This window comes from Perognathus longimembris, chromosome 7 (genome assembly GCF_023159225.1).
Source record: "Perognathus longimembris pacificus isolate PPM17 chromosome 7, ASM2315922v1, whole genome shotgun sequence".
Taxonomy (NCBI): domain Eukaryota; kingdom Metazoa; phylum Chordata; class Mammalia; order Rodentia; family Heteromyidae; genus Perognathus; species Perognathus longimembris.
This window is the reverse complement of record NC_063167.1, coordinates 11,437,817-11,464,211: the sequence shown is the minus strand read 5'-3', so window position 1 is coordinate 11,464,211 and position 26,395 is coordinate 11,437,817. Positions and strand designations below refer to the sequence as shown.

Sequence of the window (26,395 nt, the reverse complement as noted above, 5' to 3'; positions counted from 1 at the left end):
CCAAGGACAGTGCTCAGGCCCTGAGTTCAAGCCCCAGGACTGGCAAAAAACAGAACAAATGCTTCTATAACCCACCATGACGGGTAGCTTTGGAGCCACCAAGGCCGCTTCTGCTCCCCCCAGTCCTGAGGAGACCCCCCGGACAAGAGAGACTGGCGTCCTGCTGCCAAGAGCAAGAGAGGTGGGCCAAGGAGACGGGAAGACCCCCGAGGTGCCTGTGACCCCACCCACGCCAGGCAGCCGGCCCCCGCTTCAGGTGGGCTGGACAAGCTCCTGTGGCTCTACCCTCATGCCACAGGCCAGGAAAGGCATAAGCCTGTGCTTCCATCTCATTTAATCAGGGCCCACAGGGTGAATGGGCTGAGGACGGAGCTTGGGGCTGGGCACCCTGGGTGCCTGGGAGGGGCTTGGCCACGCCCCTGGGGCAGCCAGCAGGGGCCGCCAGCCCCTCCCCATGCCTGACACCTGATTGGCTGTGGCCTGAGCCCTGAAGGCGGGGCTTGGGAGCTGTCCTCCACGTGTTTCCTGAGGGCAGGACGCAGGCCTGGTTTCTGGTCCTATGGGGAGGTGATGGGAGTTGGGACCAGGCCAGCAAGAAGGGAGATTGCCCTGCTGGCAGACCCACAGGCCAGTGACTGGACAGAACAGGGTCTGGAGACCAGAGAAGCCCCGCCCCCCCTCCTGACACCTCCCTTCTAATCCTCCAGCATACCCTGCCCCCTCCCACCTAATCCTCCCGATGCACACACAGTCCCACACACTGTCCACCCAAGGCGGGAGCTGGGGCCAGCGTGGGCCAAGGTGGACTCAACTGCTCTCCCCGGAGGGCCCTGGACAGCAAGTGCAGAGACCCAGCCAGAGCGCGGGGTGTCGGGAAGCCGGGCCGGGCTGCCAGATGCCAGCACCCCGGGAAGGAGCGGTGGAAGCAGGCTGGGGCTGGGAGGCACCGTTTACTAGTTTGTGTTCCGTGGCGGGACAGTCTAGGCTCAACGGCTGCAGGGATGAGGTAGTGGGCAGGGCGCCCTGGGGTCCTGCCAGGCTCCCTGGGGAGGCTTGTCCGTGGAGGCCATCCCGCTTCTGGAAGACAGTCCATCGGGTCGGTCGGAGGACTGAGGCTTGGCAGGGGCAGCTGGGCCTGGAGGTCCCCGCTATCCTGGGCTCAGCTGTGCAGCAGCGGCTCGTGCTCCGGGGAGGTGAGGCGGCTCCTGTACACCAGGAACTGGATGGAGATCTGCGCGGCAAGTCAAGGCCACACCAAGCAGACGGGGTTGGGTCTTCTCCACCGGCAGAGCTGGGGGGGAGAGAGGTGCTTCCCGCCCTCCTTCTCCCCTACCCCTCCACTTGTAGGGGACCAGCCTCGACCTCCCAGCCTTGTTCTTGCTGTCTCCCCACTCTAAGCCTGTGCTCCCGCCTCAGGAAGCCTCCCTTTGCCCTGTCTGTCACCAAGGCCACTGCAGAGCAAACCTTCCTCGTGCTGCACCCGGGGGACTCGGCCAATGTTCAAACAATGCCCGTGTTTGCCTTCTCCTAAATGAGACCTGACTAGCTTCCTGAGTTTCTGGAGCACGGGGTCACTCCGAGGGTTTCCCACACTCCTCTGGAGTCTCTGCCCTGGTGGGACAGTGACTGTTAACGCAGATGAAAATACAGAAGCACGGAGGGGTGGATGGTCAAGCCCTGAGTCACACAGCTATGAAGCAGTGAAGGTAGGATTTGAACCCAAAGTTCTCTGACTATACTTTGACTCATGGGTGTCCCTCCAGGCCAGCTTTCATTCTTGAGGCCTGGACACACGAACTCCTATCCTCCAGGCCTTTGCAGAAGCTGTTTTCTGGAACTCTCTTCCCTTGCCTAACTTCTGTTCCTTCATGCTATAGTTGTTTACCCTCTAAATCTGGGAAGTTGGAAAGCTACCTTGCTATCACTGCAGCACCTGGTACCACTGCAATAAAGTAACTGCCTGATCACTGCATGTATTCTGTCTGACTCCCAGCTGGACCAGAAGCCTCCCCTAGGCCAGCCTGGGCATGCTGGCCTTGCTCACTGATGGAGGAGCCAAGGCGCCAGTTGGCGCTTGGTGGGTGCTCTTACACAGATACGATGGATGGATGGGTGGGTGGGAGGTTGGGGTGGGAAGTTGGGTGGGCAGGTAGATGGACAGATGGGAAGTTGGTTGGATGAGTGGATAGATAGTAGACAGATGAATGGATGGTGAATGAGTAGGAAGTTGGATTGAAGGATGGATGGATGGAGGGAGGAATGGATGGATAAACAGGTGGGAAGTTTAGTGGCTAGATGAATAGATGGAGAGATGGGACAGTAAGATGGAGGGTGGATGGATGGGAGGTTGAAGGGATGGGTGGGTGGATGGATGGATGGATGATGGATGGAGAGACAGATAGATGTGTGGGTGAATGGATGATGATGGATGGACGGATGAGTGGATGGATGGATGGTGATGATGGATGGACAGATGGATGGGTGGATGGATGGTGATGATGGATGGACAGATGGATGGGTGGATGGATGGATGATGGGTGGATGGATGGATGGGTAGATGGGTGGATGTATGGGAGACTGAAGGGATGAATGGATGGTGATGATGGATGGACAGATGGATGGGTGGATGGATAGATGGATAGATGGGTGGATGGATGGGAGACTGGAGGGATGGATGGATGGTGATGATGGATGGACAGATGGATGGGTGGATGGATGGATGATGGGTGGATGGATGGATAGATGGGTGAGAGGTTGGGTGAGTAGATGGATGCTGAAGCATCTACAGCCAGAGGCTGCCCATCCGCTGGTCGGCATTGCCACCTTGAAGGATACGATGGTGTCAAGCAGCAGCACACCCAGGCTGCCCACGAGCCAGGGCAGGTGGTGCAGCAGGTAGCTGCCCTCGCTCTCCCCCACCTCGGGGTTCTTCAGCAGCACGCTCAGCCCGTACAGCGTGTTCCCCAGCATCACCAAGGCGAACAGCAGGTAGGAGATGCCCTGGGTGGACTTCCGTATGAACTGGGGGCGGAAGGGGTGTGGTCAATCACCCAGAGAGCTCGTCTGTTATCCCAGCACTTGGGGAGCTGAGTCAGGAGGATGGAGAGTCTGAGATTGGCCTGGACTACACAGTGAGTTCAAGGCCAGCCTGGGCTATCTAGTGAGCCCCCCCGCCCCCCCGCAGTGGTATGACCCTGTGTGTGATTGCCCCATATTACATATGCCATCGTCCTGACACCACCCAATCCCTCCAGGGCCTGGCTCTCCATCCCCACTCAAACCTGCACAACCCAATCTCACCTACAGACCCCCATCCCTGTTCTCCACCTTCTCCTCAGCTTCCCCTGACCTGACCTCTGACCTCTGACCCCAAGCCACATGGCCTGGCTGGCAGTTAGCACCACCAGGTTGTGTCCAGAAGCAGGAAGTGGCTCTGAGAGCGGGATGGGTTTTCCCAAGCCGGCAGCCTGGGTGCAACTGAAAGAGACCCACAGCTCGCCATCCTTAACCGGAGGACCAGAGCCGCGTGGGGGGGGGGGGGGGGGGAAGGGGCCCGCTCCTTCCACCCCACCCCATCCCTCCGAGGGCTCAAGGCTCACGTTGGTGCGGATCTGCGGCAGCCGGGAGAGCAGGTACAGCACGCTGGAGATGGAGCCGATGATGAAGCCGATGATCTCCTGCTTGGTGAAGGGCTGGGGGGACGGAAGGGCATTCAGCGCTGGGAGGGCCAAGTGCCGAGAGGCCCCGCCCCCCTGCTCGCCCCACTTACCACCGGTGTGAACGCGTCTGTGCAGGGAGGGCCGTGGGGCGAGCCGCACCTCTCCACAGACAGCAGCGTCCGCCCCCGGAAGACTGCCCCGGGCGCAGCCGCAGGGCCCCCGCTGCCGAGCAGGGGCACCAGGCACACGGTCCCCATGAGGAACAGGAGCACGGAGTTGATGGGCACAGACACTGGATGGAGGCAGGAGAGAGAGGGAGGTTGGGTATCTCAGTGGCCGGAGACGGGGACTGGAGTCCCAAGCCTTACCCCTCTGCCGCTGTGTGGCCTGGGCCTTGTGACCCAGCCTCTCTGAGCTTCAATCCTTTCATCCGTAAAATGGGCACAACAGTGCCTTTCTCCTAGGGTGCCAAAGTGGAATCACTGTGGACAGTGGGGCCAGGATGCTGACTTAATTCCCTCCCAAGGCTCCCAAGTTCTGGAGGGCAGATGGCAGAGGCGGCCTGCGAGTCTTGTTTCTCCAGCTCCATGCCCAAGGCCCAGCACTGAGGTGGAGCGCATGGTAAGTGGAGCCCCCTAGTGGTCTGAGCTGGGATGTACTCACTGCGTTCAAGGCGCTATCAGGAGGAGCCCGGCTTTCAGACAAAGCCTTTCCAAGGTTTGATTTATCCCCCCACATGGAAAACTTGCTTCCCCCAAATTCTGGGCCTCCCACCCCATGGCAGCCGAGAGCCAGACCCAGGGAGGTCCCGCTACTCACACCGCGAGGGGCGTTTCTTGAACTTGTAATAGAAGTACAGGGTCAGCATCACCACATCTGCCAGGACGTAATACACGGCCGTGTAGGTCTGAAGAGAGAAGAGGCCGGGTGCTGTCCACCGTCCCCGGCTCCGCCCAGGACTACTGGACGGGGCCACATCCGGCTGAGCAGCCCCGTCACTGCGCTCTCCCAGCGGTTCCCTCCCCTGGCGTGGAGGGGTCCTGTGGTCTAGCTAGCCGGAGAAGGAGGAGCGCCCAGGGGAACAAGGGGCCTGGCAGGAGTCTGGGAAGCCCAGGAAGTGCCAGGGAATCTGTGGCTAGCCCGACCAGTCAGGATGAATCGGGGCCCGAGGCAACTTGATGGCTCTGGTGTGACCTAACACACACAGGCAGGACTTCACAGTCTCGCTGGGGACTGGGCCTTCCTGGCTGACTCCTAGCTCGGCCTGGTTACAGGAGAACAAGGCCATCTGGGGGGGTGGGAAGGGTCCTCATTTCCTCCTCCAAGGCCCCACACCCTGAAAACATACGCTCACGGCTCCCTTCGAAGCCAAAGAACACAGTGGACTGATGTGCTCATACCACAGTGGGGAAACTGAGGCTCCGACAGGGGACAGTGGTTTGCCCAGCAGGCAGAAGGCTCTGGAAGTGTGGGGCCCCAGCAGACAGAACGATCTGGAGCACAGCCTCTCCTACTGGCTGCTCCAAAGGCGTGCAGGGACTGCCCACCGGCCTGGCCTCCGGCACCTCTCCACTACCCCCAAGCCTGGGGCGCTGCTCACCTGCAGGGGCAGCTGGTTAGCAAGGAAGGAGCCAATGAGGTTGCAGGAGTCTCCGCCGATCCAGCCCAGGAGGAACCACAGGGACAGGGCCTGGTCCATGTTGCCTGTCTTGCAGGCCTTGATATATTGACTGTGGGAAAGGAAGGGGGTGAACATCAGAGTCTGGGGGCTGTGAAGCCATCCCCAACAAGGGGACCTTTGTCAGAGGAGAGCCACGGAACAGTGGCCGCGATGGACCACGGGTGGTCTGGGAGCCCATCCCCTCTGAAGACTCTTGGGCCTTTCTGGGCCCTGTGGAGGATTTGGGGGGGTGGGGAGAACCCCTTCTAGCCAGGCAGCACTATGGCTATGCATCTTTCCAGAGACCCACAGTACAGCTCAGATGAGGGTAGACAGGAAGTCCTCCAGTTTTGTGTCGTTTCCTGGCTTCCTGTTTTTAGGAATTGGGGTGGGGGTGGCGGCAGCAGTAGCCCCAAAGTCTGGGCCTACTACAGTGGAAGAGGACACTGGTGAGGAGAAAGGGAGAGCCACGGCCTGGTCAGCTTCAGTGGGTGGGAGAAGAGGGCAGGTGGGGGCTCCTGGACCTGTTTTAAAAGTCATGAAGCGGGCTGGGGATATGGCCTAGTGGCAAGAGTGCTTGTCTTGTATACATGAAGCCCTGGGTTCAATTCCCCAGCACCACATATACAGAAAATGGCCAGAAGTGGCGCTGTGGCTCAAGTGGCAGAGTGCTAGCCTTGAGCAAAAAAGAAGCCAGGGACAGTGCTCAGGCCCTGAGTCCAAGGCCCAGGTCTGGACCAAAAAAAAAAAGTCATGAAGCCATCAGGAGATAGTGGCTTGCGCCTGTAACCCTAGCTACTCAGGAGGCTGAGGTCTGAGGATCGAGGCTCCAAGCCAGCCTGGGCAGGAAACTCCATGAGACCCACATCTCCAATAAACCACCTAAAAGCTGAAAGTGGAGGTATGGGCCAAGAGCACTGGCCTTGAGCAAAGGAGCTCCAGGATAGCACCCAGGCCCTGGGTTCAAACCCCATGACAGGAAAAAAAACAAAAACAAAAACCATGAAGCAGCCTGCTACTGAGGGCTCACACCTGCAATCCCAGCAGTCAGATATGAAGAGGCTCTCAGTTCAAGGCTAGCCCAGGCAGGAAAGTTTATGAGACCCTCTCTCAACCACAGCTGCGCACAGTGGAGCACACCTGTCATCCCAGCAATGACGGGAAGCCTAAAGCAGGTCCATGCCTAAGCAAGGGCCAATCTCAAAAATCACCAGCACAGGTGGCTGACACCTGTAATCCTAGCTACACAGAAGGCTGAGATCTGAGGACTGCGGTTCAAAGCCAGCCCAGGCAGCAAAGTTCATGAGCCTCCAATAAACTACTCAGAAAAAGCCAGAAATGGTGGTGTGGCTCAAGTGGTAGACTGCTAGCCTTGAGCACAGGGAGGCTCAGGCCCTGAGTCCAGACCCTGAGTTCAATCCCCAGGACCAGCAATATATGTGTGTGTGTGTGTGTGTGTGTGTGTGTGTGTGTGTGTGTGTGTGTGTGTGTGTATAACAATCATAATTGGGTGAACAAATGCAGCAACAGTACGTACTGGACACTATGTTGAAAATGAACTATACAACTTGTGGGTGGGAATGGAAGGGAAAAACTGGGAGAGAGTGAAGGAAGGGATGACATGGTCCAAAAAGAAATGTACTCTTTACCTGACTTACGTAACTGTAACCCTTCTGTACATCATCTTATACAGGTTGTTTATTTATTTGCCAGGACTGGGGCTTGGACTCAGGGCCTGAGCACTGTCTCTGGCTTCTTTTTGCTTGAGGCCACTTTAGCCACAGTGCCACTTCTGGCCATTTTCTGTATATGTGGTGCTGGGGAATTGAACCCAGGGCTTCGTGTGTACAAGGCAAGCACTCTTACCACTAGGCCATATTCCCAGCTGTACATCATCTTTATGATAACAATAAGAATTTAAAACTTTATCATAGTTGAACACGTATTGTCTATCTTATGACTAATTCATACTTTTTGTTATATTTCAGAATAAAGCCATTACAATTTTTGTGATCTAATATATGTAAGGGATCCATAAAGCCTAAAAAAAAAATCACCAGCCCAAAACCAAGGGAAAAGCTGGAGGCACAGCTCAGTGGGGGAGCACCTGCCCAGCCAGCACAAGACCGTGAGCTCAGACCCCAGTACTGAAGGAAACAAAGGTCATGGAGTTGGGGGTGATAGTATACACAGCACTCAGAAGGCTCAGGCTAGAAGATGAGGAGTTCAAGGTTAGCCTGGGCCCTGTAGCAAAACTCTGTTGGAAGGAGGGAAAGGAAAAGAAGGGAAGAAATAAAGGGAGGCCAGGCTGTAGGTCAGTGGTAGAGAGAGCATGTGGTCAGGGTGCGAGGCCTGTGTTCAATCCCAAGCACTAAAAATAAAATAAGATAGGGGCTGGGAATATGGCCTAATGGTAGAGTGCTTGCCTTATATACCTGAAGCCCTGGATTCGATTCCCCAGCACCACATATATAGAAAACGGCTAGAAACGGTGCTGTGGCTCAAGTAGCAGAGTGCTAGCCTTGAGCAAAAAGAAGCCAGGGACAGTGCTCAGGCCCTGAGTTCAAGGCCCAGGACTGGCAAAATAAAATAAAATAAAGGAAGAGAGGGAAGGGGGAAAAGGAGAGGGGGAGGATGGGGGAGGAGGGGGGGAGGGGAGGATCAAATGTCACCCCACTACCGAAACCTGAACCTAAGAGCACTATGCACCCAGGCTCCTTGCACAACTGCCCCACCTCCACTCTGTCCACCCCAGCGGCACCCATTTCTCAGCCTCCAAGCAAGGGTTCCCCTCAAAGCTGCCATCCTCCAACTCTCTAAAACCCCAAGCTTGCCACGGTTCTTCGAGAAGGATCCACATCCTGAGGTGCCAGCCTTCTGAAGGCCCAACATCCACCTCAGCCCCACCCAGGGCGGCTTCCCCTTCCTCCCGGGTCTGCTCTGATGACCGCCCACCCTTTCCCCATCTCCCACACCCCAGGAGACTGCTCCTCCCGTGGGCTCTGAACCAGCAGCCCTGTCCCTGCCGGCTCAGTGACTTGCAGAGGCCTAGCATGTCGCAGGCCCTGGGGAGGCCAACCCACGGACCATGGTCAGCTTCCTCCTAAGACCATCTGACTGGACTGTCCTCCATGACTGCAGGCCCCACACAGGGACGCGAGTCCTAGGGAGGAGTGGGCAGGTGGCTGCCCTTGCTATTAATGGGGGCTCTCTCTGCTTAACTGGCCACGCAGGAATGGGACAGCCAACATGGTACCAGGAGCAAGGTGATTCTGAGCAAATCCTCGAGGCTCCGACCCAGTGCTGGGACATCGATGGCGGAAATGTCTCTCTCTCCCTTTTTTGTGTGTCCAGTAGTGAGCCTTGAACTTGGGACATGGGCACTGTTCTCCAGATTTTTTGCTCCACCACTGGGGCCATTGATCCACTTCTGGCTTTGTTTTCCTGGTTAACTGGAGGCAGGAGTCTCATGGACTTTCCTGTGCAGGCTGGCTTTCAACCTTGATCCTCAGATCTCAGCCTTCTGAGTGGTTAGGACTCAAGCATGAGCCACGGAAGCCTGGCTAGGACAATCTTTTCCACACATGGTACCAGCTCTCTACTTGCAGAGGAATGAGGTTGGGCCCCTGGCTCATATCTAGTACCTATACACAAATTATACAGTGAGGCTCTTAGAAGAAAAGGTAATCAGCAAAACCCAGGCTGGGAGTGTGGCTTCAGTGGTAGGGTACCTGTCGAGCAAGCTCAAGGCTCTGAGTTCAAGTCCGAGAACTAGCATACAAAAAAGAGGAAAATTAAAAGAGAACCGACAAAATAACAGAAAATATTCTGCAAGTCATACAGCTATCAGAAGAGGATGCTGTGTCTAGAATATATAAAGGGCTGCCATGACTCAACAACAAAAAAATATTCCAATTGAAAGTGGACAAAGAAGAAATATACAGGGCCATAAGCACATGAAACACTGCTCAACTTCATGATTCACAGGAAATGAGACATGCGAACCAAACCCACAAGAAGACACCTTTCCATATCCAAGAGAATGGCTAAGTAAAAACAAAAACAGAAACAAAAAAAAAACAACTAATACCAAATGTTTGCAGGGACCAGGAGGGATGTGGCCTCATCCACCGCCAGGGGGCAGTAAAATGAAATGACTAAGGCCAAAACCAGCCTGGCTGTTCCTCAAAGATCACACACAGTACGCCGGTAATCCTAGCGGCTGAAGGGCTGACACAGGAGAATCAAGTCTGGGCTACACAGCCAGACCATGTCTCAAAAAGAATTTTTTTTTTAATGTTTTTGTTGGTCTTAGGGCTTAAACTCAGGGCCTGGGTGCCATCCCTGAGCTTTTGACGCACAAGGCTAGAGCTCTTCCTCTTTGAGCCACAGCTCCACTTCTGGTTTTCTGGTGGTTAAATGAAGATAAGAGCCTCACAGACTTTCCTTTCCAGGCTGGCTTTGAACCTCAATCCTCAGATCTCAGCCTCCTGAGTAGCTACCATTACAGACGTGAGCTGGTACAGGTTTCTTTGTGGGACAATGATAATGTTCTAAAATTAACTGTAGTGACAACTACACAACTGCAGATAAACTAAAACCAAGGAGTTGAACCGTGTAGGTTCTTTGTCCGTAGGTAAATTATCTCTCAATAAAACAATGTCCAAGTCCCTGATTAAGCCCTTATCATTTTCCCTCAGGATAAAGAACACAGTTGTTGTTTTTGGAGAGGGTCATAGTTGAAGAGTGAATCCAAACCCTCCTGCTTGCTGAGCACAGCCTCTCCCACAGAGCAGCCTCTGAACACAGGCTGAACAATGAAGAACAGATTGGGTGATAGAGCTGATATCGCACACGCATGCGCACACACACACACACACACATGCGTGCGTGTGTGCGGTCTGGTCAAGAGACACAGCAGTTGCACCTCCTCTCATTGCCCGGAACCAGGTCCTTTTTACCCCCTGCCTCCTGCTGGCTTCACAGCAGCCCCGGATGAGAGCAGTATTTACAGAAAAGGAAACTGAGGCACATAGCAGTGACGGGCTTGCCCAAGTCACAGCCTGCAGGTAGCAGAGCTGCGTGTGGACGCTCTGCCACCGGAAAGTCCCTGTGCCTCTCCCTGCGGCGGCCACACTTTCGGGTATCCACTGCATCTCCACCCGGGACTGTCCTCTCCGATGCTGAGGACAGCAGCCATGCCTGACACATCTCAGCTCTCCTGGACCTCCGCCCTCTTCCTTACAGCCTAGGCAGGCAACAGCAAGGTTTTGTTAGTTGTGGGTCCTGAAATCAGGGCCTGGGTGCTTTTTCACTCAAGGCTCATGCTCTACACTTTGAGCCACAGCTCCACTTCCAGGGATTTTTTTTTTTTTTTGTCAGTTGTGGGGCTTGAACTCTGGGCCTGGGTGCTGTCCCTGAGCTCTTCAGCTGAATGCTAGCACTCTACCGCTTTGAGCCACAACACCACTTCCGGTTTTCTGGTGGTGGTAACCTGGAGATAGTCTCATGAGCTGGCTTTGAACCGTGATCCTCAGATCTCAGCCTCCTGAGTTAGCTAGGGTTACAGACATGAGCCACCGGCGCCTGGCTAACTTCCAGGGTTTTTGGTAGTTAAATGAAAATAGAAATCTCATGGACTTTCCTACCTGGACTGGCTTTATTTGTTTTTGCCAGTCCTGGGCCTTGGACTCAGGGCCTGAGCACTGTCCCTGGCTTCTTTTTGCTCAAGGCTAGCACTCTGCCACTTGAGCTACAGCGCCACTCCTGGCAATTTTCTGTATATGTGGTGCTGGGGAATTGAACCCAGGGCCTCATGTATACAAGGCAAGCACTCTTGCCACTAGGCCATATCCCCAGCCCCAACACATGGCCCTCCTTGAGTGGGCTGGAAGTCAGCATCTGTGGCTGGGGGGGGGGGGGGGGAGGAAGTTCACCTGGCCTGGAGCCTGGGAAGGCCCATGACCAAGTCACCTGGTCCCTCCTGGCACCTCAGCCACCACCCTGCTGCCCTCCCCGCTCCTGCCACCCAGATGTACTCACGGGAAAGTAGAGGCAGCAAAACAGAGGATGGAGACCAAGCCCAGGAACACGCTGGCCTGATCCCAGCCATCCTGGGCACACTCGCCAAACACATCCCAGATCCAGAGGATAGAGCCATTGGGGCATCGGGAGAAGTTGCCGGCACCCAGTTTCTTCCAGACCATGGCTGCGGAGGGAGCCGTCCCACCACCGAGGGCCGCGTGGCGTAGAGGCAGGTGAGGCTTCCTTCTACAGGGAGAACGAGAGGAGGCCGTCAGCCTTAGGAAACCCAGCTCTACCCGTCGTCATTCTGCCTGAGCTCACCTCAGCCTGATCACCAGGCCCTGGCCTGACAACTGGACTGGACAAGGAGAAAGACATAGTCCCTGCCCACGGGGACCCAATCAGCTTCCAAGTACACAGATCCAAATGAGCATGTGCCAACCACAAGGCAGAGACATTCAGCTTTCCCACTGGTTACTGCTTGGCTTTGGGTCAGCATTCAGCCTCTGGGCCTGGCCCTGCTCATCTGAACCATGCAGGTGACAATGGCCTCCCTCATGTAGTGCTGTTAAGTGAGTAATTGGATTGGCCCTCAAAGTTATCTTTTGTGTGTGTGTCAGTCCTAGGGCTTGAACTCAGAGCCTAGGCACTATCTCTGGGCTTGCTCAAGACTAGCCACTCTACCCCTTGAGCCACAGCTCCACTTCTGGCTTTTGGTGGTTAATTGTCGATAGGAGTCTCACAGTCCTTCGTCCCCAGGCTGCTTCAAACTGTGATCCTTAGCTCTCAGCCTCCGGAGTAGCTAGGGTTTACAGATGTGTGTCGATCCTTTATCTTCAACAGCTGTTGACTCTAATCTCCAATTAACCACCAGCACCTGGGTGTCAAAAGTCATCTTTTGTTCTACACCCTGAGTGTCCAGCTTGGTTCAGGGCCGCTGCTGTTCATGCTGAGTTACTCTGGAAGGCTCTCACTGGAAGGATTTCCTGGCACACAATTAAGTCAGAATGAAGAGGAGGTGATCCTCCGGGCTGCCCAGTTCAGATTCTGAAGCCAGTATTCCTCCAGGAGCTCACAAAGCAGGTGGAATGTCTTTAGCAAGGAGTCCAGAGCCACCTCCTGGCTCCTCTTGGGGACAGACAGAAGGGCCCTGCCAGAGCCTGGGCACACTAAACAGAGGACAGCAGCCACTGCATGAGTGACCCCCTAGAGAGGAGAGAGGGCAGAGCCGGGCTAGCGCCATCTCCATCGCTGAGAAGCGCTACCCTCTGACCAGCACTCCCCACCAGCTCTGCACCAAACCCCTGGAATGCAGTCACAGGCACCGTTCTCCCCTGGACTCTGAAGCAGACTAGAGAGACAGAGGAACCTGAGACTACAGTGGGGAAGTGATCTACCAGGTCACACCCAGAAAGGAGCTGGGGATCTCAGCTCACAGCCACTACGCCCACAGCCTTCAGGTGCTTCTGTCACCATAGGGGGGCGGGGTGTACAGCCTCTCTGGGTCAGGCACAACTGCCTAGCTTCTGGCCAGGCACAAAGCTGGCTTCGCCTTTTCTCCCAGTGCCAAGAGGGGGTTTCCTCAGCCAAGCCAGGACTTGCTCCAGCCACTTTAGTTCCCACTTGGGCTGGGGGGGGAGGGGGGAGGGCGTGGCCTGAGCTCCTCACAAAGCCATGCCCTGGCTGGAGCCATGGAAGTGCTGAAGTGGCAGCCATGAGGGAGAGAGAGGAAGCTTCTAGGCTCCTTTGAAGGCACTCAGCCCTAATGTGGCTCCCGGAGGCCCTGGAGCTGGGCCAGTGAGTGACCAGGCCCCTCAGGTCACTCACTGTTTGCAGAAACTCCAGGCTCAGCACAGGGTGTTCAAAGGCTCTTCCTGGACACCCAGATGACTTTCAGCACAGCCGGTGTGGAAAGTGCAGGCTCACACACAACCCAGGGAAGAAGTCCTTTGTTGTTCCACAGCCACCCCCTAATTGGACAGCCTCTGTTGTAGATTTGGAGCAAGCCACCACCACAGGTCTCCATATGGCCCTGTCATCCGCCCCAGCACAACTGTCCGCCTTGAGCAAAGGGAGACGGCCTGCCTGGGTCTGTCAATAAAATGGAACTAATGATGCTTCTTCCTAGGGAAATGCATATAATAAAGCTCTTAGCTGGGTGCTGGTGGCTCTATAATTGTAGCTACTCAAAGGGCTGAGATCTGAGGATCAAGACCCAAGCCAGCCTGGGCAGGAAAGTCCTTGAGACTCTTTATTTCCTATTAACCACCAAAAGGAAATGATGCTGTGGCTCTGCTGGTAGAGTGCTACTCTTGAGCAAAAAAAAACAACTCCGGGGGACAGTGCCCAGGCCCTGAGTTCAAAAATAAATAGGCCAGGAAGTGGCAGTGTGGCTCAAGTGATAGAGTGCTAGCCTTGAGCTGAAGAGCTCAGGGACAGCACCCAGGCCCAGAGTTCAAGTCCCAGGACCACCACCACCACAACCAACAAAATAGCCCAGTGTCTGACCTACATGGTAGTGACTGTTTTGAAGATAAGAGCCAATACCTTGACCATCCCAGCATCTCTCAGTCATGCACCCCTTCCTTGCCAGGTTAGTGGGGAGGAAACGAGACTGAGGGATCCTAAGTTTAAGCAACTCTCCCAGCTTCTGAAAGGATTCCAGTGAAGCCAAGGAGCTTCCCACCCAAGCAGATTTCCTGGGTCTACTGGCTCAAGTCCAAATTCCTGAGTGCCTTCCTAATCTGATCTCTTGGTTCCTAGTCCTCAGTTTATCAGCTTTGCTTTGGAGGTCCCTAGCAATCTGCATATGGAGCTCTTCCCTGCCCCCTCCAGGAATATCCAGGCCCAGTAAAGAGATACTATGGTCCAGTTCTAATCTGCCCTCTCCCAGGAGCCTTGGACAGAACTTGCTGCCCCCTCCCTTCCTCTGGGTCCCACACCTGGAGAAGGCAACCAAAGACCTCAGCTACCACTGCTCTTCAAACATGCTCTTCTCTTCTCCTCCCCTCCCTCCCTCTGTTGGACACTTCTAATTGTAGGGTCCTAGGCACATTAGCTGCACAAAAAAGATAAAGGTTTAGAAAATGTCGGAGGGGGGAGGGGTGGCTCACATTTGTAATCCTAGAGGCTGAAATCTGAGGATCGAGCTCTGAAGCGAGCCCAGGAAGAAAAGTCCCAGTGAGACTCTTATCTCCAATTAACCACCCAAAAACCAGAAGTGGTGAGGTGGCTCAAGTGGTAGAGTGCTAGCCTTGAGCACAAAGAGGCTCAAGGGGTGTGCCCAAGACCTGAGCTCAAGCCCCATGACCGACCAAAAAAAAAAAAAGAAAATGTTGGAGAGGAAGGCAGGACAGAGGAAGCAAAAGAGAAAAGCAAAGAGAGAAAGAAAAAAGCCATACCAAAAAAATGTAAAAATGAAAAGAGAAGGAAAGACAAAGGAAACTTGTAAGTTCACAGGGCCTACGACTGAGGCCACAAGCTAACCTGCCTGTTGCCTGTTAGTCTGGAGCTGAGAAGATCATGAAGCCTCAGCGTTCTGCTCTGCACATCAAGGAAATGATGCAGAGTTAAATGAGATAACCCAGCTAAGTGATTACAGGATCCTCAAGGGTTGGGATTCAGGGACCGGGGAAAGCCCTCCAGGGTCCCGAACACACAGTAGTAGCCTTGGGCTCAATGCTAACTGGAGGGGACCTGCGAGGCCGCCTGTCCTCAAACGTCTCGCAGGCCCCCAGCCCCTCTCTCTGCACACGCTCAGCCCGGCACTGGAGCCAGTCAGTGATCAGGTCCGTCCTCACAGATCCGGGGAGAGCGTGCTGGGGTCGTCCGGGCTGGGGGGATCCACCCACTCCAGGCCTCCCCCGGGTGACTCAGCCCGGCGCAGGCAGCCTGCATGGAGGGATAATGACAGGGTAGCCGCGGGGCCGACGCGGCCAGGCCCCTCAGCCAGCCGGCCGGCCGGCCCGCCCGCCCGCCCGGAGGAAAACAAAGCCCGCGGAGGACGAGGGGGTAGTGGTCCGGGGCCAGCCGGTGCAGAGGACCCCGATCCCAAACCCTGGACTAGCAGGCCCGAAAGGCCGCGCCGGTCGCCCCGACCCGGGACCCCGAGAGCTCTCCAGTCCCGGGCAGGCAGGTCGTCGCCCCCACGATCTCGCGCCACGGGAGGGGGCTTGGGTCCCGGACAGTGCAGAGATGGGAGGAAGGTGCAGAAAGACGCGGTCGAAAGCGCCAGCAGCCCCGACCCTCAGCCCTGGGCCAGCCGCTCGCCCCCAGCCTTCTCACCGCGCCGAGACCCTCGGGAACCGCGCTTCTGGGTTGAGTCCCCCGCCGCGGTCAGCTGACCAAGCTCAGCAGCCCCGCCCCTGCGCCGCTGGGCTCCGCCTCCCGCGCCGCGTACCCAGCCGACGGTCCCTGGGGGCGTGGCCAGAGCGCGGCACGTGTGCGCGGGGCAGCACTTTGCTCTTTGACCTCCCTCCCTTGCCTCCCTGGCTCCGCCCCCGTTTCGTGGGCGGGACGCGCCGGGCACGCATGCGCAGCCTCCATGCTGCGCGCCGCTTCCAGAGCCGTGAGCCGCGCCTGGGTCCGCGGCGCGCGTAGCCCGGGTCGGTCCGGCTCTCCGCGCCTCTTCGCCATGTCTGGGCCTCCGGCGCAGCGGGCCGCTTCGGGCGCCCCGGCCCGGCCCGCCACGGTGCTGGGCACCATGGAGATGGGGCGCCGCATGGACGCGCCGGCCAGCGCGGCGTCGGTGCGCGCCTTCCTGGAGCGCGGCCACACGGAGCTGGACACGGCCTTCATGTACTGCGACGGCCAGTCCGAGAGCATCCTGGGCGGCCTGGGGCTCGGGCTGGGCGGCGGCGACTGCAGAGGTAACGGCCGCCCCTGCCCCTGCGGCCTGGCACCCGGGGACATTGACCTGCCCTCTCCCCCGGCCTGTGAACCCCGGCTCCTCCGGCCCGGCCAACCCCGGACAGCTGGACGGTGTACCGCCCCGGTCACTGCCCCTCTTCTCCCTTGGGCGCCCCATCTTAACTCGGAGCCCGCGCTCACCCTTCGCTTCCTACCTCCTGCACGCGCGCGCGCACACGCTCACACACACACCCCAACCCTGCCGCGTGCCCCCACCCAGGCTTTGTGCCCATGCCCCCCCCCCGCCCCTTGCCATCGCCGCCCATGGATTCCCCGGGCACCCTTCGTGGTCTCTGGTCAGTCTCTAGACTTTGTCGTGTGCCGTTAAGAGTACTTCTTGGAAGCCAGGCACCGGTGGTTCACACCTCTAAATCCCAGCTAGGATTAGGGTTCAAAGCCAGTCCGTGCAGAAATGCCCATGAGACTTCTATCTCTAATTAAGCACTATAAAAGCTGAAAGGGGAGCTGTGGCTCCAGTTGTACAGCACTAGCCTTGGGCAAAAAAGTTCAAGAACATCGCCCAGGCCCTGAGTTCAAGCCCCAGGACCAGCACCAGAAGAAAAAGGAAAAGTACCTCTGGGTCCCTGGGGGGACTGCGGGGATGCCGTGGGAAGATTCGGGACAAGATCTTTCTGCCTCCTCTGTGCCAGGCTTTGTTGTGGGGCTCTTGAGAGGAAAAGTGCCTATACAAGCTACCAGCGAGCTCAGAGTCTCACAGGGACACAGGGAAGACTGAAGCTGGGAGTTGCATTAAAGAGAACACTGTGGACAAAACTCACAGTGAACAAAGCTGACATGGTAGTTTGCTGAGAGGTAGAAGAAAAAGAATAGGCCTTACATGGCTTGGGGATTGCAAAGTGATGTATGGCAGGATGGCCACTAGGGCAGGTAGGCTTAAGTGGGCGAGAAGGGGCTGTCCCCTGTTAGCTTCGTGCCTCTACCATCCAGTGTCTGTAGAGAAGTGCTCTCCGAGTCTCTTTAACATTCACCACATGGTGGATCTGAGGTGGCAGGTGGAAAGGGAATCATGGCTTCCAGATTTTGTCTCTGAATTGGTTTTTCTTCAACACTTCACTGCTTCCTTTGAGTGCAGTGGCTTATGAGCCAAAGTCCTCAGATCAGACCCAGGCAAAGTTCACACAAGAAAGCCTGAGAGCCACAGGGAAGGGACTGTGGACTTCTTCCCCATCTTTACCTGATGAGAGGATGCACCTCTGACCTACAGGAGCAGTGCAGAGTCCGTTTCCCATCAACTGGGATTCTCCATGGGTACAGGCTGGGCTGGATTCACTCTCAAACTATGTGAATGGTAGAACACCTGTTCTCACAGGGCTCGGGACTCTGCAGTGGAGGGATGCATGTGCAAGTTCGAGTCTGGGAGGGACTGTACTGATCTTGCTCAGTCGCCTCTACACTCAAATTCATCATTGCCAGGGCCTACCCCATAGTCAGGCGTCTGCATTTCTTTCCTATATTGTTATAACAACCCATTCCAGGCCTGCCCCCTTGAGTTCCTTTTTTGTGCTACAACCAAGGGAACTAGCCAGACCATTCAGACTGACAAAACCCCAGGAACAATCAAGTCCACAGCCAGTAGGATGGTGTTGGGGATCCTCTGAGGTCAGGTGTGTGCACCCTTCTCCTGTATCAGGTTCTGTGCAACCTGCCTGCAGTTTGCATTCTGAAAACACAGAATTGGAGCTGAGTCCTGCCTCTGTGACTTTGCCTGTCTTCTTCTGTTAAGACAGCTTGGGTCAAATCTCCTACTGAAAGCATCCGTGATTTGCAAGTTGGTATCAGGTAGAAGTCTGACAGCCTCTGCTTAAGGGCTCCTGGAGGGCCCAGCTAGCAGTTTTGTGACTAAAGACGGTGATGGGAACGAAAATGAACATTGGGAATTCACACTCAAGATAGAATTTAATCCTGTGATCTTTGTCTCAGAACAGTTCCATTCTTTTTTGTTGTTGTTGGTTGTGGGGTTTGAACTCAGAGCCTGGGTGCTGTGCTTGAGCCTGTTTGTGCTCAAGGCTAGTGCTCTAGCACTTGAGCCACAGTGCCACTCCAGTTTCCGAGTGGTTATTTGGAGATAAAATGATCTCATGGGGACTTTTCTACCCCGGCTGGCTTCGAACCATGCCCCTCGGGTCTCAGCTTCTTGAGTTGCTAGGATTATAGGCGTGAGCTACCATCACCTCGCCAGTTCCATTCTTGTTACTGCCATTTTACAGAAATAGAGATTGAGGAAATTTAAGTAAGTTAACCAGGGTCATGTGGCCAGTAAGGTGGCCCTAATAAGTCCCCTAACTGTTGCATTTTTCCTCCCAGTGAAAATCGCCACCAAGGCCAACCCTTGGGAGGGAAAGTCACTGCAGCCTGCCAGTGTCCGGTCCCAGCTGGAGACTTCACTGAAGCGGCTGCAGTGTTCACGAGTGGACCTCTTCTACTTGCATGCACCTGACCATGGCACCCCTGTGGAGGAGACGCTGCAGGCCTGCCACCAGCTGCACCAGGAGGTGGAGAGGGTCTCCTGAGCTCCAGAGGCGGGGGTGTGGGGGGTGGGGGGCTCTGCTTTTCCCATCTTCACACTCCCAGCAGAGGGAGGGCCCACAGCACAGGGCAGAGCTGGGAAGACCCCAGCCCCAGAGTCCCCTCTCCCACCTTCCCTGCCTGGAGTCCTGGGTTGTTCAGAGCTGTAACCGCACCTCTCCCCTGCAGGGCAAGTTTGTGGAGCTTGGGCTCTCCAACTATGCCTCCTGGGAGGTGGCAGAGATCTGTACCCTCTGCAAGAGCAATGGCTGGATTATGCCCACTGTGTATCAGGTGAGGGGGACCTGGGGTGCAGGGTGCTCGGGCCGTGAACTCCAGGGCTTTGCTGATCTTCCTTCCCCTCGGCCTGCCTCCTGTGCCCTCTGCAGAGCAGCCGCTCCTCTGCTCAGAGCCTGTGCATGGCTCCCAGGTGCCCTCAGAGGAGGACGACGTTCCTCAGCCTCCCAGCAGGCAGCTGCCCACTTCCTGCCTGAGTGCACAGCCTGGGCCCCTCCTTCCAAGCCTGTCTCTGCACCTCAACCTGGAACTGTCCTCTGGCTCAGTGAGCTCAGAGCTCACTCAGTCATCTCTTCCCAGGAAAGCCCAACCCCAGGAGCTGCCACTCTCTGAATGTCAGAAAGGTTTTGTGAGAATCTACTGTGGTCATTGTACTTGCCTTTATTCCTACATTCTGATTTTCTTTCTCTCTGGTTTGTCTCGTTGTTACTGGAGATCAGACTGAGGGCTTGGTGTATGCCCTGGTAGCCAAGTACTGTACCAGTCTTCTGTCATCCAGCCTGTCTACTTATTGCCTGTATTATTTGTTTATTTGTATTTTTTGTTGTTATTGCTAGTCCTGGGGCTTGAACTCAGGGCCTGAGCACTGTCCCTGGCTTCTTTTTGCTCAAGGCTAGCACTCTACCACTTGAGCCACAGCGCCACTTCTGGCCATTTTCTATATATGTGGTGCTGAGGAATCGAACCCAGAGCTTCATGTATATGAGGCAAGCACTCTACCACTAGGCCATATTCCCAGACCTGCCTGTATTCTTAAAATATAATTTTCTTGTTATTATTAAGGTGTTGTACAGAGGGGTTACCATTTCATAAGTCATTGCTTTTTTCAGACATTGTCACCCCTTCCTTCGCTTACCGCAGTCTCCACTGTTGCCTGTGGGGTTTTTTTTTCTTCAAATTTTTATTATCAAACTGATGTACAGAGAGGTTACAGTTTCATACGTTAGGCATTGGATACATTTCTTGTACTGTTTGTTACCTTGTCCCTCATACTTGCCTGTGTTTTTAACTTGACCATGTAACGTCTTTTCTAGACTTGCCAGTGGTTGTAAATCCCGTGTCTGGCCCATAGATGGAGCCTACACCCACTTTGTAGAGTGTGAAATCTAGGCCAGTTTCCCTCCCTGGGGCCCAGTACTTTCCCCCCACTCTGTTCTACCACTGATGATTTTAGAAGTAACTGCTGAAGTCCTGGGCTAGTATGGACTTAGGGTATGTATTTATTTATGGCGGTTTTCGAGTTTGAACTCTGGGCTTTGCACTTAATGGATAGATGCTTTACTTGAGCTATGCTCCCAGCCCTTCCTGCTCTGGTTATTTTGGAGGTAGGGTCTTGGTTTTGTCTCTGGTGGTCTTGGATCCCAGTTTACCTTTTTATGCTTCCAGTTATAATTGAGATGACAGGGACCACAGATGCATAACACCATGCTCAGCTTTTTTCTATTGAGATGAGTTATCATGAACTTTTTTCCCAGACTGGTCTCAAACCATGCCACAGAAAAGTCCATGAGACTCTGCCTCCGATTGGCCAGCAAAAACAAGCTGAACTAGAGGTGTGGTAGAGTGCCAGTAGTGAATGAAAAAGCCCTGAGTTCAAGACCCAGAACCAGCACACGCATACAAAAGAAGACTGTCAGGTACAATGCTAAGCCTAGAGTTTCAACCACTTGGGAGATTGAGGCAAAAGGACCACTTAAGCCTAGGAGTTGGAAGCTTTTGGAATTGGAAGTTTTTAGAGACTGTTAGCCTCCAAAAAGCTTTTAAAACAAAGTATTTGGTTTTGTTCTTTTTTGCTTGTTTAAAAAAAAAAAGAAAGACCGAGTGGTTCTGTTCCCGTCACACGTCCACTCTGTCTCCCTTGCAGGGCATGTACAACGCCACCACCCGGCAGGTGGAAACGGAGCTCTTCCCCTGCCTCAGACACTTCGGACTGAGGTTCTACGCCTACAACCCTTTGGCTGGTATGGGCTGCATGGACACAGCCCCTGGGGGGGCGGGGAGCAATCCTGGCCCTGGGAAGCAAGGGGTGGACCTTTGCCAAGAGGCTGGGCCAAACCCCTTGTGCCTCCTGGGAATCCCCTTCCCCGCCCAGAGCTGTGAAGGATCCGGCATCTGATGGAAAGCATCTGAGCAAGGGTTCTGATTGCAGCCTTCCCTCAGGTGGCCTTCTGACAGGCAAGTACAAGTATGAGGACAAGGACACCAAGAAGCCCCAGGGCCGCTTCTTCGGGAATAGCTGGGCTGAGACCTACAGGAACCGGTGAGCCACAGTGGTCTGCTTCATCCTGGGTGGCATGCGGAGTCCCCTTCATTGTGAAGTAAGTTCTAGGCTGCCCAAGTGTAGCTTTCCTCTGAGGATTCACCTGCTGGGAAGGAGGTCTGGGGCTGAATCTTGCTCCAGTGGTAGCCACTGTGTTTCACCAGGTAAAAGAAAGGCTATGAGTTAGTTCTCAGGAATCTGAACATCACTGCTGCCTCTGAGGAGCCAGCAGCCTGCCTGGTTCTGGCCCTGTAGACGAGGCAATCCTTTGCTAGAGAGGACATTAGCCCATCTGTGCTGCAGAAGGACTTAGGGTAGGGCTACTCATCCTACTTTGGTTCTGGCCCTCTGTGACATCCAAGGTCTTGACCCTGTACCACTCTCTCTCCCTGCTCAGCTTCTGGAAGGAGGACCACTTCAAGGCCATCGCCCTGGTGGAGAAGGCCCTGCAGGCCGCCTACGGCCCCAGTGCCCCCAGCATGACCTCGGCCGCCCTGCAATGGATGTACCACCACTCCCGGCTGCAGGTAGCTCCGCCGTCCTGGGTGCTAAGATTCTGCCCTTCTAGGTGGCCCACGGAGACCATTAGATGACTTTATCTTCTGAAATTTCTCTTACACTTCTCATGGCTGCTCTTCCCATTGACCTCTGGGCATAATGAGTCTTAAAACCATGGATTTAGTATCCCTTAAAACTCAGGAGTTACAATTGTCCCTTATTAACAAAAAAGCTGGAGTCATACAGCTACTAAGGGCACAGGAACCTTTAACATTTTGCAGGATTATCCGCAAAACCCATGACTCACTGCTCTGGTGGGAGCTGAGTGTTCTTTTTGTTACTGTCAGTCACGGGCTTTAACTCAGAGCTCTTTTGCTCTAGGCTAGCACGCTACCACTTTGAACCACCTTCACTTCCGTTTTCTGCTGGTTAAAGCCTGCCCTAGCTGGCTTTGAACTGTGATCCTCAGATCTAGGCCTCCTGGGTAGCCACCAGCACCCAGCTTGGGTGTTCTTTTCTCTCAGGGGCCTGTATCTTCCTAGTGGATCTTCTCTGACTTCAGCCTCAGGTAGTTGCATAGTATCTGCCTTGAGCATGCTGTTCAGTAAGTAAATGGCTCCAAGTGCTCAACGTGGGTCTGACGTTACAGAGGTTGACAGATCTCAGTCAAGTTTGTGTGGATGATCTGGAGTTGGGGTGAGGGGACTATCAAAGCACCTGAGGATATAAATACAGATTGAGAATCTTGCTGGGGCAGGTAACTGGAGCCACTGAGCAGCAGAAGCATGTTGAAATCCGGCTGTTTACCCATGCAGGCCACCCACGGGGACGCGGTCATCCTGGGCATGTCCAGCCTGGAGCAGCTGGAGCAGAACTTGGCAGCCACTGAGCAAGGGCCGCTGGAGCCGGCTGTCGTGGAGGCCTTTGATCGAGCTTGGCACCTGGTTGCCCACGAGTGTCCCAACTACTTCCGCTAGTGATGACATGGTTCTGGCTGCCTCTTTGATTCTCTCACTCTGGTCAATCTCTGCCTTACACTAATTTAGCATGATTTTTCCTGTATCCATCCAAACAGTATTTTTCTAGATTCGGGCCCTGCTCCCAGATGCCTTCAGAATGTAGAAAAGCTAGGACAAAGTCCCACACCAGCATTTCCTGTCCAAATAAAGCAAGCACCTGGCCTGCCTCGGCCTAGACCTGGGGAGAACCATATCTTGTCTTCTCTGCTTCTCACCACCTGTTCCCTACCCTGCCAGGGTGCCCACAAGGAAGGGGTGGAACCATGAACTGGGGGCTCCAGGAGGCAAAGGGAGCGGGAGGGTCTCAGGAGCACACCGCCCTCACAAAGGTCTCTCCTCCCTTGTTCTCAGCCACCCTGACTCACTATGCTACACTGCAGAAGGAAAGCCCTGAGTGCCCAGCAGTAGATTTTCTCATTCAGAATCACCTCACTGAATGCTTAGAAATGAAACAACCTGGGCAAACACCACAGTCAGAGTCCCCACAGAAAAGTAGAAGAATGTGAGAAAGCCTTCTCACATACTGTGGACTTTTTCTTTTTTTGAGAGAGAGAGAGTCTGTCTCTGTTGTTGCCCAGATTGGTCTCGTTCTTAGGCTCAAGCAGTCCACCCAGCCTCCCAAATAATTGGCAAAGACCAAACGAGAGTTCCCAAAGAAGACACCCAGTTGCCCAACCAGCACGTGGAGAGCGCCCCAACCTCATTACTCATCCAAGGAAAGAAAATAGAACTAGTTCTCACACATATGAGCAGGCGGGGTTAAAAACAAATATCATTAACAGCTGACTAGGGTTTGGAGAAACTAGAACTTTCCTTCAGTCCTGGTGGGACTTCAGATGGAGTAATGAATTTTGGAAATGATCTAACAGATTCTGGAAGAGTCAAACATCCACCTATCACATGATTGAGCTGTTCTAGTTCTTAGATCCAAAGAAGTACATTTGCCTGAGATTCAGAGCAGTGTCATAATTTTTTTTTTTTTTTGGCCAGTCCTGGAGCTTGAACTCAGGGCCCTGAGCACTGTCCCTGGCTTCTTTTGCTCAAGGCTAGCACTCTGCCACTTGAGCTACAGTGCCACTTCTGGCCATTTATTATATATGGGGTGCTGAGGAATTGAACCTAGGGCTTCATGTATGAGAGGCAAGCACTCTAACCACTAGGCCATATTCCCAGCCCCAGTGTCATTATAATTCATAACAGTTAAAAAGGAGAAAGGGCTGGGAATATGGGCTAGTGGCAAGAGTGCTTGCCTTGTATACATGAAACCCTGGGTTCGATTCCCCAGTGCCACATATATAGAAAACGGCCAGAAGTGCCGCTGTGGCTCAAGTGGCAGAGTACTAGCCTTGAGCAAAAAGAAGCCAGGGACAGTGTTCAAGCCCCAGGACAGGCAAAAAAAAGGAGAAATAGCCCATATGGCAGCAAACAGCACCTTGGACCTTGAAGCTAAAGTACAAAGGGCCAAATGGCTTCATCAGCACTAAATGCTGGTGACCCAGTAGCTCTTTGTTGTGCTAGTTCCTAGTTCTAACCAATAGGAACACATTAACAGCTGTGCCGTCTCATGGGACATGTATAAGAAAACATGCAATCAAAATGAGCAGATTCAGGGCTGGGGATATGGCCTAGTGGCAAGAGTGCCTGCCTCGGATACACGAGGCCCTAGGTTCGATTCCCCAGCACCACATATACAGAAAACGGCCAGAAGCGGCGCTGTGGCTCAAGTGGCAGAGTGCTAGCCTTGAGCGGGAAGAAGCCAGGGACAGTGCTCAGGCCCTGAGTCCAAGGCCCAGGACTGGCAAAAAAAAAAAAAAAAAAAAAAAACTGACAAAATGACCAGATTCAGGGCTGGGAACATGGCCTAGTGGTAAAGTGCTCGTCTCGTATATATGAAGCCCTGGGTTTGATTCCACAGCACCACATATATAGAAAATGCCAGAAGTAGTGCTGTGGCTCAAGTGGCAGAGTGCTAGCCTTGAGCAAAAAGAAGCCAGGGACAGTGCTCAGGCCTTGAGTTCAAGGCCCAGGACTGGCAAAAAAACAAAACCAAACAAAATGAGCAGATTCCATTTAGGAAATCTTATTTCATCTAGTTTAAAAAAAAAAAAAGGAAAGCTGGGGATGTGGCTTAGTGGTAGAGTGCTTACCTAGCATGCATGAATCCCTGGGTTCAATTCCTTAGTACCACATAAACAGAAAGAGCCAGAGTCACAGTGGCGCTGTGACTCAAGTGCTAGAGCATTAGCCTTAAGCAAAAGAAAGCTCAGGGACAGATCCCAGGCCCAGAATTCAAGCCCCAAGACTGGCAAAAAAAATAAATAATAATAATAAATCCTAAAAAGGAAAAAAATTGCAGCTGGTGGCTCCTGCCTGTAATCCTAGCTCCTCAGCTGTGGTGGGACACTGGCCTAGCATGCACCAGACCCTGGATGAGCCTCAACACAATTATATATGTAAATCTAAAACACTCGTGCCAGTTCTGAACTTTGCTGCCCTTCATGCAGCCAGTGACAGTACATTCCCCATGGTGTCCAGTATTGATAAACATTGTGGGTAAATAACATCCGCAGCTCCCTGAGAAATGCACATTCAGTGATTAACATGAGAGCATTTGAGTGGCTGGAGTAGGAGGGCCAATCCTTTATTGAACTTCATAACTGAGAGGTACATTTACATTTTATTTTTTTCTTTGTACTGCGGCTTAAACTCAGCCTGGATACTTTCCTTCAGTGGCAGCTGGCACTCCATCACTTGAGCCATAGCTCTCCTCCAGGCATTTTGGTGCTTAAGTGGATATTAGAGTCTCATGGATTTCCTACCCAAGCTAGTTCCCATCCGTGATCTTCAAATCTCAGCCTCCTGAGTAGCGAAGATTACACATGTGAGCCACTGGTGCCTGGCAGCATTAGCAGCTTTTTGAGCGAAGTACAAAAGCTTGGACATGCTGCTTGTAAGTGCTCAACACTGCCTGGAGTTAAATACAGATTTGCTGCCTGTACTCCAGAGCCTGCAAAAGTCAAGGATTAGCACAGAACCACAACCATTAAAGAAGAAATACTCTCTTCCTTCAAGGATGAATACAGTGGTTTCTCAGTATAACTACACTGGGTAAGAAAAGATCACAGTAATTGTGAAGTCACTGGACCTTGAAGTTTAAGTAAAAGGGGCCAACTTGCTGCATCACCCTGAACACTGGTGGTGAACTGTTGCCAAAACTGGCACTTGGCATGGGACCTTGTGTCGGGCTTAATTTCCATGTCTCCCCTGGGGAGACGCCAAGCCTCTAATTGTGGGGAACACTCGGCTCTGTGCGCTACTCCCACCTGCAGGAGGGCAGAGCGTGTCCCGGTTGGGCTAAGCTGAGCTGGGATAGGGCTGCCGAAACCCCCTGCGTCCCCAGCCCCCCATACGTTTAAGAGCAGACACTGGACACAGAGATTTTGGGGGAGCCGTCCAATGGCTTCCTAAGGTTTTTTATTCAAGGGAGGGGTTTATATAACAGTAATGGTGCCAGGAAGAGGAGGGACTAACTGGGTATTAACGA

The 26,395-nt window shown here is 54.0% G+C and overlaps 2 protein-coding genes across 2 annotated transcripts; one reads left to right on the top strand and one right to left on the bottom strand.

The window, feature by feature from the left end:
• Positions 1 to 857: 857 nt before the first annotated feature.
• On the bottom strand, positions 858 to 15,747 carry Slc66a1 (solute carrier family 66 member 1). The gene is made up of 8 exons (XM_048350367.1): positions 15,628 to 15,747; positions 11,362 to 11,589; positions 5,260 to 5,389; positions 4,479 to 4,566; positions 3,770 to 3,951; positions 3,600 to 3,692; positions 2,836 to 3,021; positions 858 to 1,231 (listed from the first exon to the last, which is right to left on the bottom strand). Exons 2-8 carry the CDS (start codon positions 11,523 to 11,525, stop codon positions 1,160 to 1,162), a joined length of 915 nt encoding a protein of 304 aa, XP_048206324.1. The 5' UTR covers positions 11,526 to 11,589; positions 15,628 to 15,747; the 3' UTR covers positions 858 to 1,159.
• A 124-nt stretch (positions 15,748 to 15,871) lies between these two features.
• On the top strand, positions 15,872 to 23,020 carry LOC125354653 (aflatoxin B1 aldehyde reductase member 2). The gene is made up of 7 exons (XM_048350365.1): positions 15,872 to 16,211; positions 18,577 to 18,764; positions 18,967 to 19,071; positions 20,939 to 21,035; positions 21,235 to 21,334; positions 21,732 to 21,861; positions 22,648 to 23,020. The coding sequence occupies exons 1-7, from the start codon at positions 15,887 to 15,889 to the stop codon at positions 22,807 to 22,809; spliced, it is 1,107 nt and encodes a 368-aa protein (XP_048206322.1). The 5' UTR covers positions 15,872 to 15,886; the 3' UTR covers positions 22,810 to 23,020.
• Positions 23,021 to 26,395: the final 3,375 nt, after the last annotated feature.